Source organism: Corvus kubaryi, unplaced genomic scaffold (genome assembly GCF_017639235.1).
Source record: "Corvus kubaryi isolate FWS band 111438036 unplaced genomic scaffold, C.kubaryi_AGA036_p1.0 74, whole genome shotgun sequence".
NCBI lineage: Eukaryota > Metazoa > Chordata > Aves > Passeriformes > Corvidae > Corvus > Corvus kubaryi.
Window position 1 is genome coordinate 11205932 of NW_024582061.1, and position 16206 is coordinate 11222137.

General features: G+C 38.1%; 1 protein-coding gene across 4 annotated transcripts in view; it reads right to left on the reverse strand.

The window, feature by feature from the left end:
* The window catches only part of GNPTAB (N-acetylglucosamine-1-phosphate transferase subunits alpha and beta), a 41057-nt gene that overhangs the window by 13212 nt on the left and 11639 nt on the right, over window positions 1-16206 (reverse strand). For all 4 annotated transcript variants that reach the window (XR_006020002.1, XM_042050397.1, XM_042050398.1 and 1 more), the window contains exons 5-13: window positions 15267-15472; window positions 14522-14586; window positions 14194-14328; window positions 8090-8251; window positions 6235-6414; window positions 4996-5166; window positions 3197-3320; window positions 2284-2487; window positions 24-1132 (exon numbers count right to left, since the gene is read on the reverse strand). Coding sequence is in view for 3 of the 4 variants with exons in the window: in XM_042050397.1 (XP_041906331.1) it covers window positions 24-1132; window positions 2284-2487; window positions 3197-3320; window positions 4996-5166; window positions 6235-6414; window positions 8090-8251; window positions 14194-14328; window positions 14522-14586; window positions 15267-15472 (2356 nt within the window). In the remaining variant the exon portion in view is untranslated. The remainder of the gene's footprint in view (window positions 1-23; window positions 1133-2283; window positions 2488-3196; window positions 3321-4995; window positions 5167-6234; window positions 6415-8089; window positions 8252-14193; window positions 14329-14521; window positions 14587-15266; window positions 15473-16206) is intronic.

The following is a 16206-nucleotide window of genomic DNA, read 5'->3' on the forward strand; positions in this document are numbered from 1 at the left end:
AGGAATGACATTATGATACTCACATCAAGAAGGTCCTGGAAATACTTCTTTTTCTCCCACGGCAAAAAGCCTTGGTAACTGCCAGCATAAGACTGTAATTTTCTTCCCACTAGCCCCTCCTTTACATTTGCATCCACCTGCTCATGCCCTTTTCCTCCTTCCATTCCCTGTGCGCCTTCTCCAGTATCAAAATTCCCAGTATGTTTTGATTTCTGTGTTTCCCTTAATATGAGTGCATTCAATACTTTTTCTCGAGTTTCATTTTTTTTCCCCATGCTCTGGGAGGGAAGTGTGGCTTTAGGCTGCACTTTATAAATATGTTTATTTGTGCTCATTGTCACAACGGTCCCCTTTGTTCCCATAAGCCTCGAAGGAACTTCTTCGTTTGCTTTTACTGTTTTTATTTTGCCATCATTTACATCTTTATAAGGCTTCTCCCAGCTGCTATGGTTCTTCTGATGTTCTGAATGATTATGCATGTCCTTCTTTTCCAGGCCTACAATACTCTTTACTGTGGTTAAAAACTGGAAAGGTCTCAGGAGAGCAGCCTTGGATAGGTTATATCCTTTCTGAGTTATATCACCATTTAGTAGTTTTAAGTCCAGTTTCTGCAGTGCTAGTTGGACATCTTCAGGAAGAAGAGACACATTTACTGATGGGATTATCACCTCTTCAGGTACACTCTCTTTTGTGCCATTTCGATGTCTCCTGACTCTTGGAAAGCGTTTTTCTTCTGGAATATCCTCAAATAGCATTTCAGCTTCTGGTACCGAAGTAACACTTTTAAAATCAGAGTTAGGTTTTTGCACAGAAGTTGTGTTCAGTTTTGGTTCCTCTCTAGTATCAACTTCAACAGCTATTTGCATTTTAAACTCTTCATCATTTTTATTTAGGAATGTAAGGTTAAAATAGATCACAGTTGTGTTCATGCCACTGTGCATGATGAGGTGGATAGTTTTCCATTTGTTAGCAACTGAAGCATGTCGGATAATTGGATTATCACTGTATGAACCCTCAATTCCTTTCTTGGCTATTTCACCGAAGCTGAAGTAGGGCAGACATTCACCTTTGGGAATAACATAGTAGGTCTGATTAAGGTGAAGCATCACCCTGTACATCTCTTCAAAGTGATCTGGAAAAAAAAAAAGCCAAACAAGAAACAAAACAAACTTTTGTCAATTTTCAGCATGACATTTATATTTCACTCTTTTTTTAATAGTAATATGCCCAGCTACAGTCACTATATTAGCAGGGACACAGCTTTGTGAAAGAACACTTACTCTAGTTTCCAGCTTCTGGCTCACTTATCTTCAATAATGGATGACTAGAACACACTCAGATATATAAAGCTACCAGACACTCCCATGTTAATTCTAAAAGCCAGTATAATTTATCACTCTTTCAGTCTCTACCTGAAGAACCTACATGCCTCATTATCACATGTCACTTAAAATCATGAATCAGTCATAAGTAGCTTGCCCATATTACACTTTTGCCACATTTTAGGAGAGTAATGTAACAACAGCTGGATTTCACTGCTACAGTGCTGCATCTTGATTTGAAATTTTCAAAATCAGATAGGCTGAAAGGAACTTCTACCTCCCACAGCAGAACACAGATTATCTGTCATCTCCCATATGAGCAAAACCTCACTGCCAGCAACAAAATCAGCAGTAACACATTTGTCCCAGCTGAAACGCAGGGGAGCCTCTGCTCTTCCAAACAGGACAAGTTCTTCTCCTGCATATACCAGACAGCACTTTTAATCACTTCATTCTCTCCTGCTAATCTTTCATATCCAAATGAACTTCACACAAGTTCACTTGTGACTGAAAGTAGCCTTTGGCAAGAGCCCAGAGCCAGATTTGAACTCACACTGTCAGCATCAGAGAGGTTCTTTAAACTTTTAACTGCTACAGGCATCATCAATTCAACTGTCCTTAGTCAGGTAAAGATGCTTTGCACAACTGAAATGGGATTTCCCCACTTAGAATGTCGGCTTCTTGGGGCAACGAGTTTGATGCTTGCTGCTCCATAAGGTATCAAGCTCCTACCCATGCTTGATCACTAATAGCTTTAGTAAATAAAGCAGCAAATAATATTGATCCAGGCTTGGATTAGTGAGTACACTAAACACCTGACTTTCTCCAGCTGCTAGAAGCTCTCTCCCACAGAACAGTACTGGACACTTTAGCCCAATTCGAGAGTAATGAGGAACCAAAAAAGGTCAGGCAATTCAAGAGAATCCCCACAGAAAGTTTATCAGCAATGCTTTTTACATACCCTGGCCACAGTCACCAGCATCAAATCCACATGAGAGGACATTGCAGGCCTGATCACAGAATTTGTCTGCTAGCCAGGAATTAGCACAGCCTTGGTTACAGTATGAAACACCACTTATTCCTGCTCCAAATTGCCACGGTGGGCCATTCCCAATGCCTCCAACGGCACCTCCACCAGCAACATAGCGATTACCCCCACTGTTACCTAGAGAAAAAAGAAAAAACAAGCCCACCAGAAATAAGAATTTCAAATAACCAAAGAAAGGCACATTTAAGCCACAATTTTAAAGCTAGACTGAAGACTCAACAATCATCAGTGAAATTAAAAAGGGGCAAATCCTAACTAGACCTCTGTGAGTTTATGTAAACTATAGATTTTACACCCAGTGTAGAAGTTTAGGAATCAAATGAAAAGGGTATCCAAAGTGCCAACATATTTTGTCTTAACTTCAAAAAGGAAGGCAGAAAACAGATTTACTATTCCTTGTGCTTGCAGTCTTGACTTTACAGCCTCCTAGAAAGGTATCACTTCCTCAGTCCAGAAGTACCACTTCATTTTATTACACTGCAGTCCTGAAAATTTTATCTAAAAACTAATAGTGCAGCTTCACAGTCAACTATTGTTTGGATTCTGAATCCAAATAATATATAATACTGTATATTATTATTAACATATAATAATTTAAATTTCAAAACCCCTCCTTTCAGGTAGTCAAATTTGATACCTAAAGAAATATTATCCTATGCCCTACTATTTTCTATGTCATTTTTCATAGAAATTTTTAAGTCAACTTGTTTGTTTATTACTAAGGGAGGCAAATTCTGTAGTTCCATGAAAAAGACAAATTATATAATCATTCTTGTAAGGAAAAACAAACAGTTCACTTTTTCTAAATTCAACATTGCAGTCTTACCAATGCAATCACCTCCATCCCAATCACATGCTGAGTTATTACAGGCTTTATCACAGTAACCATCTTTAATCCATGAGCCAGGACATCCCTCGGCACAGTTTGGCACAGGCCAAGTCAAGTAAACCTGGAACAACATTACAGCCTGAGACAAGGACTGGCAAATAGAAGTCAACTGAGCTTGTTTCTTCAAATATGGAGACTTACAATAATTTCTCCCTGTGTACAGTGCCTTAAGATTCCACAGAGCTTTACAAACAGCATTTAAACCCTGTTGCCTGTGAAGTAAATGTTATTCCTTTCAAACAGAAGGAAGAACTGAAGAATTCCCAAAGCCATACAGCAAAGCAGCAACAGCCAGAAATGGAAAGTAGGACTTTCCAAATCTACTTCTGCAAACCATATTCCAGTGACGACTAGCATCCTCTCCTTTTTCAGATAGGAAGGGTGAACTTAAACTGTGAAATAGCTCTGCAGTTCACTCATTCTCCTGACTCAAAATGTTTCTTCATTACTAACCAGTCATGAGATAAGCAGCATATGTTGAACATAATCCCTGAAGCATCTGATCCTCTGTGACTTAAATAATCCTAAGAATTGGCAGGATAAGAAAAAAAAAAAAAAAAAAAAAGTGTGTGTGTATTTTCAGCTGAGGAGGCATTAAAAACCCCACCCATTTTCTTTCAGACCTTATTGTTTCAAGATTTTAGCAGCACATTTCCTACAGTAACACTTGCTGATCAGGTTATCACAAACAACACTGCACCTAAACTGACTTCATCATCATAACTGGGATGAATAACTAAAGAACAATACAAATGCTGTAACAATATAATTTTGCAGTTATATGCCTGTATCTTTAGAGATTTAAAACAACTAAAAAGCCTCCTAACATCCCCAAGTACTGAAGCAGTTATTTTAATTGTAGCTTAAACTAATTTTGTCCAACCCTTCTGTATTTGTGTGCAAGTGTGCACATCTGCCTGTATAAAATGTTTAATTCAATGGTCTCTGGTGCCTTGTGTACTCACTGCTTTAATAGAAATAACATACATAAATCTTCAATTTTTTTCTCCATGTGACTCTTATAGATCAAGCTAATGGATGAAAACCCTGCTGGCAACCAGTGTCGATGCATAACTATTGCTAGTATTTCCTCAGCTTGCTTTCCTTGCTTAACCCCAGTTGTTGATAATGGCTTTGTTGAAAGACTAAATTACTTTACATTCATAACATGGAACAATATCTATTATTTTAGCAAATAATTATATATATTATATAATTATATATAGATTGGGCAAAGATATGGGTGTCTGCAACAGAGGCAATTAATGGTAAACTTAAATATTAGACCAGTTTAAATGTCATCTGAACTCAGTGTTCCCACAGAAAAGTTGATTTTTGTTTGAGCACTTCCCACAAAACAGAAAGAATTTACAAGGAAGAAAGTCTGGTAGCTGCCACACATCAGTCTTACCAGTGTTCCAACAGAAAGTAGGAGAATTAAAGAATAACACTGAAGCTAAAATGAATCCTGACAGAGGAGCCATTATAACCCCTCAAACCTAGGAGTGAATATGAGAAAGAGTAATTCTAAAAACATCAACACAGCACACCTACAAATACAGAGAAGAGCCTTCAATACCCTGAACCTTTGCTAACAGTTCTCTACTTAAGAACAATGAACCTTTAGAGATAAAAGCGGGAGTGCTCTCCCTTTCCAAGTAGCATTCCTTTGATTTTTATCATATTAGAGCAGAAAAGTTCTACTTCTGCTAAAATATCTTTTCATAATGGCTTACCTTTTGACCTTTCGAGTGACTGTAAAAATCATCAGGCCAAACATCCTTCCCAAACATAACATCATCATTGAGATAAATAAACTTCTGAGAAAGGCCACTGATACGATGAATATGACTTTCAATAGCTGGTGAACTGAAGGTAGGCAAGTGACTCGCATTCTGAAATATTTCCTAAAACAAGAAAAACCCCGACAACCAAAAACAGTTTCAGAAGGCAGAAAACCAATAAATAAAAAACCCCACAAAAACCAAACCATATAAGGTCAGGCACACCAGATATTTGATACGTATCTACTAAAAAAACCAAAACATATCAAGAACAAGGATAGATACAAAAGAAAAATGTAAAGATATTTAAGCAAAAAAAAAAAAACCCAACAAACCAACCCAAACAACTTCAATATCTCATTTTTCCCACACAAACCTGTTTTCAATTCTGCTGCTTAACTAAGAAACTGCACCTGGTTGATCACAAAGACGCAAACTTTCACATACTCCTCTTTCACCGAGTACTGGACCAGGCTCAGTGTACACTTATAATTCTCATGAATTGCAGGCTGCACAAAATTTCCAGCAAACTGAACCTCTTACAGCATTCAAAAAGTCAGGATTGTTGCATCCCTTTCAAGTAACTTCACCAGCAGACAGCAGAAGTAGTTGAGTAAGTATCTCTTTAGCACTTCAGTTGTGCAGAGCTCCTATGGCATGTCCAAAGACCAAAATTACTTCTGAATTTGTAATAAGCTACTAGAGAATTTTGGTTTCACGTATTCAGGAAGCTTGAAGGATTCCCTTTCTCTTTTTAAGTAACACTTTCAGAATGCATAGCTACTTTATTTTGTAGCCATTTTCTTTGCCCCAGTAATTGTAATCCACCCTGTCTCAGCACAAGCTTATTAAGTTATTACTAGTTCTGAGAGACTGTTTATAGATTCAGATTACAATTTCCTCTCCCCAGGTTTTTATAAATAGACTCTATAAGGAAATTAGACATGGGTATATGTTAGCTGAAGCTTCAATATTTGGAAAAGTGAAATAAATACAGGCTTGATATATATTCAGTGATCTATTTAGCCAAAATATAAGGACATACACAATAAAACCCTGGGTGAGACAGAGAAGAAGTTGTCATTTCTCCCAAATAAATGCAGCCTTTGGCTGCAAGAGGATAACTGCATTTCAAATCAAACAGGGTATCTTTGCTGGCCCTTTCATAGTGGTAGTTTTGTTGAATTTTACCTGATGTGTGACTATAGTTATCCGAGGATTATCCAGGTTAAGCCAGGAAGGAATCTGCCCGTTGGTGACGATGAAAATGTGCCGTACCCAAGGGGCGTGTCTCTCTATTGATCGCAGTGAGTACCGCAGCTCTTCGTTGTCCTCAAAGCGGCTGGCAGAAACATCTTCATCCTGCTTAGACTACAGAAAGGAAAAACCCCTTTCTTAGATTTTAAATAGAACACTAAATTTCTGACCCAGCTAGGTAAGGACAGTGTGCTTTGGCATATGAGTGCTTAAGCACTTCAGGACTTAGACATTCAAAATAAAAAGTACATTGATAATAAGAATCATATTTTTCCAAATTACCAAGGTGAACAATACAATGTTCTGATGTCACTGGCTGATCACCTGGTATCATTAGGATGTCTACTGACCATGCTGAAAGAAGTTCTTGAAGAATGAAGCAGAAAAAACACCCCCCTCCTTCATTTCAAACCAGCAACATCACCTTTCAGAAATCCAGTTTCAAGAGGCTAGGGCCTTTCAAGTACATTGCATCATGAGCTGTATATAAATGTCACCTAATATAGACATACTGGAAGTGTCATGATGTAGTTGCTCTTCAATTATCCCCTGCTCTATTATTTTAAAGAATTTAAGCAGGAGAAAATGAACAAAACGTAGCCTAATATTCACTATCAAATCGCTATGTTTCCATATATATTTATTAGATAGAAAATGTTTCAGTTAGAAACTCATCAGTCAAGTAACAAAATTAGGTTATAGGACACCGAAACGTATGTTTCTTTTCACATTTATGAGAACTTGGTGACCTGTCCTAAAACCAGCAAGTAAGGCTGCCTAAAAGGAACTTTTCTACAGCCCAAACAAAACAGAAGACTAAAGAAAATAGATGAATGTTTAATAATTACCATTTTCACTGCAGATCCTACACACTGTACATAAGTTTTCTAATATGTACAGAAATACAGCTTTCACATTCACAAAAGAGTAACAACAGAAAACATTTTAGCAAGACCAGCAGCCATTGGCTAGGTGCCCATTCACAAAATAAAGCATAATTTCAACATGGGGAAATATAAACTTTAAGTTCAGGGTTGGTATTAACTAGGAAGAATTCCCCAAAAGTCCAGGTCACAGGATACGAAGACAGACTGCAAGCTTTTCAGGAGTGGGTACATTAATCATGCCACTTGAGATTTATTGTAAAATTAAATTCCAGCACAAGGAAAAACCCCAGGATTTTAGAATATCTTATCTTGAAAGAGACACCTTGCTATTTAATTTCCTGTTCTTAAACCAAACATCCTTCATTGTATCAAAAGCATTTAAAGTAAACCTCCTTTCTTTACAGACATCTGTATTTCAGGGCTTCAACATTTTTGAAAGAGAAGCAATTAGCACTTGCTCAGCATAAATGATGCTGCAAAGCAAAAAAATGCCTAAGAAATATATTGGGAACGAGATAATCATGTTTGTTAAAAGAACCCTCTATCTCCCCACACAAGAAGCCTGCTTATCTGCCAGTGAGGATCAGTTAAGCCTTTCAGGACTTGACTGCACACAGCTTTATCAGAACATGTGCAGAGGACAATATTTTTCACTTAGTAGAGAACATGAAAATTTAAATTAAATATCACACTGTTTGATCCTTCTTTCCCATTGATTTGAGAACTGGGCAGTGTTCTTGTGATGTTTTCTTACAAGCTAATAAATATTTGATTCTTAATTAGTTCCAAGCTTCGAGAAAATCCCACGTTCCTTATCACTGACCCTCATCATTGACTAGTTAGCCTCTACTTGCAGTTTTTAAATGCTGTAACATTTACCAGCTGTAAGAGAATTCACCCACCTGACTGACAGAGCTGAGGTCCCACAGTAAATAAGCAGGATTAAGCATCAATTCTTTCCCATCTATAGTCATGTTCTTCTTTGCTTGCTTGCTCAGTTCTTGGAAACCCTTGGGGTTATTCAGTTGCAAGAGAGCCACGCTGGCTTCTGAATAGAGCTGCAACTACACAAGCAGAGAAAACAACTCCAGCAGCACTCTTCCTTTTCCATCTTTTTCTTGTATTATTTTTCCAAGAGTTACTAATAAGAATGACTGGGAAGCACTGTTTTTAAAGAGCTACAATTTTGTAAAAACACAAAAAGAAGTAGTAAAATGGGAACTGAAAAACATTTGAAGATACAGAACATCATGCTTAATTTTCACTTTGCAAAGTCAATGTCTCTCTACACAATGATCCAGCAACAGTAAACCTATTCATGTTTTAAATACTCCGGGAATAAATGAATAGTAAGTCCCCATCCATTCTCTGTCACTCAAATAACAGAACTCATGTTTTATTAACACTTTATTATATGACTGAAAGAATTGGCCTTTTCCCCATCTTAAACAAGGAATGATTTTGCCAGAAAATTAAGGGCACGGAGGTATCATCACTGTCAGAAGCGTGAAATGTTCAGAATGGTTTACAGTTAGTTCAACCTACAGCTCCGAAATCTGAGATACAAAGGGCTCCAGAGCTAATCCATGTGGGTCTCCAAGTCCTTGGTGCTGGTTGCCAATAGGCTGCTACGGTAATTTCTTAGTTGTGGACTGTTTGATCTGTTTGCTGTTTTTATCTCTTGCCACCATAAGTCTGTATATCAGATTTCATAATGCACAGGATCAGGGGCTTGCACTACACACACCCTAACAGCGAGTATAGTTTACAGATTTCAGGGCATCAAAGCATCTCCCTAGGAATACGGCATAACCCAGTAAATGCTGTGTTTACCATATGAAGTACCACGAGCAGACCCAATCAAGCTAAAAGCAGGACTGCCCTTTGATTTTCCAAGTGCATGAATTCAACAGTCTTATTAAGAAAAAAATGCAGTTAATCATTAATATTTATTTGATGCTATGCTTAATTTTTGTGCCTTCAGGCAACATAAGACAACCACATCTACCAAATTTTCAGTATAAACGCAATTCATAAGCTATCAAATTTGAATAATCATGTTCAAAAAAGGCAAAAACGTCACAGTTCCCTTTGCAATAACTCTAAGTGGTTTTATTTCTTTATTTTTTTATTAAATCTGACCCTTTCTGCTTATTTTAAAACAACACTTGTCCCAGAGTTAGCAGCCCTTCCCTTAGCAAGACCAGCTGTTCCACTTGTGACATTTTAAAGCTGTTGATGCTTTGACTCACATGCTATTTGAGATCTTTCAATCTGACTTATGAGGCCTGTCATTAGAAAAATCTGATAAATCTCAGACCTTCCAGGGAATCATCTGAACCTATGGGTGGAAAGGATGGCTTCAGCAGCTAAATGGCTGAGGTATAGTTACGGACTGCAGGCAGCAACCTCCAAAAATATCAGTATCGAAATGCTGCAGATTGCAAAGCTGCCAGCACTGGCTATGTTCTTTATTTAGCAATACAACAGCGTCACACTGTCCCTTAGAATCTGTCTCGTAAATCATACATACAACAAACCAAAATACTACCATTTTAGAGCTTTGAAAGCATATAAGAACATTTAATTTCTCTTTAACTCACTCCCAAACTCGGCAAAATAAGTACCTGTACTACAGACTCCAAACTAGATTTATTACAAACACTTCCCCCCCACTAACACTGCATATATGCTGTATTTTTTTTTAATTTGTAATATTCCAAACACATACAAGAAGCAATGGAAAAACATGCACCATTTCTCAGCATCAGAGTTAATCTAATCCCTGCACTGAATAGATCATATATCAATGTGGGTTTTTTCCCAGTAGCACCTTTTTAAGAAACCAGTCTTTTCCTAAGCAGAGCTATCAATAAAGTTAGACTTCAGTGATGTTACCTGGTGAAATAACTTAACAAGATTCTAATAAATTGCAAGCTCTGCTCCAAGCATTTTGTTGCTGGTACATTCAAAATAGATTTGTCTCCTGGCAGATTTTTTAATGTCTCACAGGTATTTAGCCTCCTCTCAGTAGGGACGGATGCAATCACCCATTCCCTTAAAATATTACCTTCCAGAGAACATCTTCATCTTGCCAAAACAGGTCAGCAGATCCAAAGGTATTGTCAAAACAGAACAGAAGAACAGGCAGGTACATGCAGAGAGTCAGTGTGACCAGGTGGTCCTCTGCTAACACAAGTGGGCTGAGAACACACCTTGCAGGCACACACCCAGACCACCACTGTGACACATTTTTATCACGCACTTAAAAACTGCAGTATCTCCACCAGGTAACTTGAAATGCAGGTTCTCCAGCATGCAGCCAGCATATTTCACTTCTGTCTTACTAGACCAGGAGCCAGATGAGCTCAGACACCCCATACAGAAGTAAATATCTTCATTTCCATTTTCTCAACGTAAGAAGCCTCAAGAGCATTTTTTTTTTTCTGAGGTGGGACTTAGATTCCCAACCAGTCCTTAAATTATTACACCTTATCTTCTCAATGACCAAAGCTGATTACTAAGGAAATAAGAAGCTCCTCTTTTCCCACTCCAGTGTAGATATTGGGAAAACTCAATATAGATCCCTACATAGCAAGGGAAAGGAAGTGTTTGTTGCATTAAAGAGTTACAAAGAGCTTCACAAATATAAAACACTGCTGTCTTTACAAATGCCTCAAGTTCCCCTCATAAGATTACATAGGAGGGTCATCTGAGTCAAAACTAATGCAATGCCTTCAGTTTTTTTTCTACAAAGCTTACTTACTACATCTGTGTGCTCACACACCAACTCCTGAAGCCACCTCTCTGCTCCAGAAACACTGATGAGCAGCAGTAAGAATCCCAGACTCCCCATCTCCAGTGAGGACAGCAAACACCCAACATCACTGTGCCTGCAGTTTCCCATGTGGATTTACTTCCACTAGTAAGACAAGGTCATTAAGACAGCCCTAAGTTTCTAACATAACTTGTCCGTATTTATGTATCTGTGTGTGCATGTGGATTAAAGGACACGGTATTTTACAAAGAGGGAGATCTACAAGCTCTTAGTTGTCCTTGAAGCAATCAGGATGTTAAATCTTGAAGGAAAAATCAACTTTCTCTAAAAATTTTCACTACTGTGCATAATTTCAGTGAAAAACTGTTAGCGTGACAGTCTCAAAAGACCCAAAATCAAACAAATCAAATCCCCTGGCCTTGGCAATCCTTTCCTTGTCAGTCTTTACATCACAACACAGTTTTTAAGTTACAAGAGTCTTTTTAGGCTGAACAACAGCCTCCTTTAGAAATGTAGTTAAGGGGGGGAAGGTGGGGAGGGAAGTAAAAATGAAATATTCAGTTGTTCTTCATGTATAGGTCCAAGGTAAGATCTTTGGAACCCTTAAAGAAACAGCTCAGCAGCCATCAGCTGCACAACCAGAGTAACACCTCCATCTAGTGGCTTTCTAATACTTGGTTAAGAATACATGGACAATAAAAGCTGTCAGACATAACTTTCAACTTCATCTGTCATAACACACAACCTACAACTTCAAATGGGACCAGCAGACACACTGCTGCTCAACTTTCATCTAGAAATAAACTTCTGTATCATTACAGTACAGTGGAGGCCCTAAGGACAAAAATTCAGTAGACTCTAACAGATATAATTCATGTCGCAAAAAGATCCATTATATCACGAATCTTTACATTTTAATCATCTCTAGTTGAGTTCAGCTGCTTTGTTCAGATATTCAGACTTTTAGAAAAAAAATCTGGTCTAGATGAACAATTTTTGGTCCTCCTTGGATTTAGAAGTTATTTCAACCAAACTGAAGCAATCCAACTAAAACAGCATTATTAACATTCAACACAAATGCACCAATAACTACACTCCTCTCTTTCTCACCTTTCTTCCCTTCTAAGAGCAGCATTGTCCAAAATTTTTATTATTATTTCTTTACTTGTAGTGTTGAACTAAAACAGCCACGTAAAGCACACAGAAACCCATTAAGCATCAGGAGGCATCTATGAACAGACACAAGTCTAGTTCAAGCTCGGTGCAACTTTCTTCCTCTTCACAAGACATCTCACACCACTTAAGAGATTCCAGAAATGACAGCAAGAGAGGAATTGCTGCAAATGTCAGTGGAGACTGTAAATAATCAACCTTTTTTCTACTTAACTGTAGCATTAACCTCGCATCTCCCTTTGGTAAGAGGAAAACCACACTTGGCTGTGTTTACTGTTACTGCCTACCTACAATATCCACTGAAAGAAGAACTGACTGAGCTCAGAACCTACCAAAGGCTTCTATAGAAACAACCTCATCCACACTTGATATGTAAAAATGTTTATGCATAAAAATAAAACATTTCTTACATTCACATACATAAGTTTCTTTGTAACATACATGACTTGCTGCTATCAAAAGTAAGAGGAGTGGTTGGGGAAGAATTCACTGCTATGATCACACAGGGTATAATAATCCAAATTTAATTGCTCTAAAGCATCCACCAGGAAGAAAAGAAACACAGACAGGAAAGATGACTTGAAAGAAAACTGCAGAATGTTGTGGATGCCTGAGAAAAAACTGTGTTTACACAGAGATATGCCCAACCAAATAGTGGAAGAGGAGTTCTTAGGAACAGGTGAGTTGATCACAATGGCAATGTTGACACAAAGATAAGAACACCCCAAGGAAAAGGGAACCAGCACAAATAGATGACACATGACTGATGACAAATTAAAAAACACAACCAAGACAGGGTAAGGAAAAATCATACAGAATGATAATAGGCACAGGATGTCACTTCCATGAAAACAGACAAGGAGATGGGAAAAACATCTAAGACACCCCTGAGATGAAGCCTTTATGTTCATCTGGATAGCAATGAACCATATGAACATCCATTGTTATTTAACTGCTGTGACACTAGAGATGCAAAGGCAAAAGAAAATACCTATTTAAGCTTAAGCTTTAAAAGCTCTCTCTATTAATCTGTTTTAGAGCATGTAGAAAGACAGGCACATATGTTTTTACTTTGCAAGGCTTCTGCCATTATCAAGACTCCCAGTCAGCTAACACAAGCTGAGACAAGAAAGAAGAATTTCAGCTCGCATTATGTTGGAGTGTGACCAGCCTATGAAAGGAATTACACAAGATAATGTCTGCAACAGAGTACGAGTTGTTAGCTCAGCCTGCCAATAAAAAAAAAAAAATGGGAACAGGACCTCATGTTCATTTGAGCGCCAAGAACAAGTCATAAAGTGAATTAGCAGATGCTACAGGTGGACATCAGAATAATGAAGACAAATTACCTACGGATTGCCATCCCATTTCGCCTGCTAACTCCTTCTCCTCCACAAATTCCTTGGCCTCAGTCCTTTTCACACCATGAATCACATCCTCTCCAGTACAAAAGCCAATGCCTTCAACAAACTTTTTAAACCTTCACCTATCCATTAAACCTGGCTGTAACTCTAACAGGTGTCCAAATAGCAGGGGAGAACAGAAGGCACTAAATGGCAGTCACACAAGTGACTGTTCTGTTGCCTTGCAGGTGGGTCAGCTGAAGGGCAGCTTGCTCAAGACCCCAGAGAGTACGTGGCAGAGAGAAACACAGCACTCAGTGCTGTTACTATTAAGAGAGCTAAGAGGGAAGAAAAAAGCTAAGAAGCTACATAAACAAAATTCTGTAACATTAAACAAGCCAGTGATCCAGAATCCTACAGCCAGAAAACAGCCTCCAGCAAACGACTGAGAGAAACTGGTAAGGCTGCCTTTTAATCAGCTGCAGGCTAGCAAATGGAATGCCTAATAACTTGCAGCCACAGAATGGACAATTGGTCTTTTGCAGGCAACTCTTTGAGTCACTATCTGCTTCACCACTTCAGGAAGAATCACTCAAAAAAAACCCACACTACTCTCAGAAATATCCTAAGTCTCCTAGGTGGGTGAGATTCCATACCTGAGCCATTCCAAAAAACCAGTACAACTAAGGCACTCATTCCTCCAGAGCCTTACCAGCTTTACTTTAGAGGCCAGGCTCTCTGGTAGTTTTGTTCGTAGCTGGTTTGTTTCTTTGAATGTAGCTGGAAATCCACTAAGAAAGGCTAAGTCTTGCATTAATACCAGACCTGGCACTTCTTTGTCTGTAGTCTAAAAACAAGAAAAGAGGGTATAAAGATCTTTTTAAACATAGAATAATTCTCATAACAATAAAGGTTGATCTAAAAGCTTTCACTTTTTACTACATGTGAGTTATGGAAAGAATAGCACAGAAACTTTCTAAAAATGTACAGAATGTTTAATACATAACAAAAGCTAATCAACAGATTGTCAAAGTACATACCAAGTAACCCCTCCATACTATCTGTTTGCTGTTGTCTTTTAACATTCCAGAATGGGCAGCTTCAACTAGAATACATAAAATTGCAAATCAAAAACTTCTTTCAGTAGAAAGTCACTTCTTTTCTATATTCTAGTAACCAAAAAATATTTTTGCAAATTAAAGATACTTGAATATTTATGGTGTGAAAAGTTGTCTTTATAAATGGTAAATAACTCTTGGTGGTAAAATAAAGACAGTGGTTGGACCAGTAGTCAGGCACTACATATTAAACAAAATATGAAACTCATATGTGCTCTAAGACCCTACTTATATATGCTGAACACTTGAATGATTGTTTTACAGTTGGCAATCCTTTGAACAAGGGCAGAACTTTCTGCACATTATTCAAACTAGACTTCACAGCAATTAAAAGAGGATCTAAAACTAATCTTCCTCAATCTAAACCCCAGCCTCTTGAGATTATCAGAGAAACACAGATATTTAGATATCAAACCTGTTTTGCAATAGCCTTTTAAAGCACAGAACTCTAATCATCTGTAATCAGTTGTCTGGGAGGTAAGCAAACAGTATCATTAATGTAATCATTTAGAGAAGCAGTTTGAGGGCAAGAGAGATACTGAATGACTTGCTAAAGTCAAACAGAAAATCAGCATCAAAGTCAGTACTGGAGGAAAAAAACCCCAACCCTAAAACTAATTCACAGCAGCTTACTACGATCTTGCTCTAAAAACAAAGAGCTTCTTACCGTCCTTAGGGCTATCAAAAACAATTACAGTCACATTGGTAGAAGGATTTTTTGGTTTTGCTACAAAGAACATATCGTTAGCAGCTTGTAAAGCAGGATGAATGGACGGCAGGTCTTTCAGTGTGACGTTGGCAGGTAGCGCAGGATCCAGGACAAGCATGGGCACTTTGATGCAGTGTGTCAGCAAACACTCCAGCTGCTTCTCACTACAGCAAAATACCAAAGGCATATTTAACACCACTAGAAAATTTAAGACAGAAATCAATCTTGGATGCAATGAGAAAAGTTTTTGTAAAATCTGATCAGTTATTTGAAACATTTGCTGTAACAGGGGGAAATTACTGAAAGCATGCTTATCTTCCTGCAGAAAGCAAATACCTGACTGGTAGTGTTTAGTTCATTCCCACAACTGTTTTTTCCAAAGTTCCAAGATTTCCAAGTCCACCCACAGAAGAGACCTTATAAAAATCCCTAAATAACAGAAGAACCAAGCCAAATGACTGGGACAGACCAGATCCTGCTGCTTCCTGGCAGCAGAACCACAAGAGGCGTGGACCCTCCACAGACAATTACTACTTGCAGTGCCATGTATACAAATGGCAGGTGAAAGCAACACTGAACTTTTAATGTATATCTACCTGGAGTCTTATGATTCAAAAAGCATGAAAATTTTTTCATGGGGCTATTCCTAAACAGTGACAGGGATATGCATTCCAAACTCCAGAAACTGTTTTGTTTTAAGAAGCTCCTTCATATATGTCACAATAACATTACTTTTATTCAATACACATATTATCATGCTGTCAGCTCTTGAAGTGGCATAGGAAAGCATGCATAGGCTGTAGAAAACCAAACCACCCCGCCAACCAGCATCTGCTTTCACCTAACAATGAGTGGAATATAATTTATCCCAATTTATGCCCCAAAATCACAAAAACTC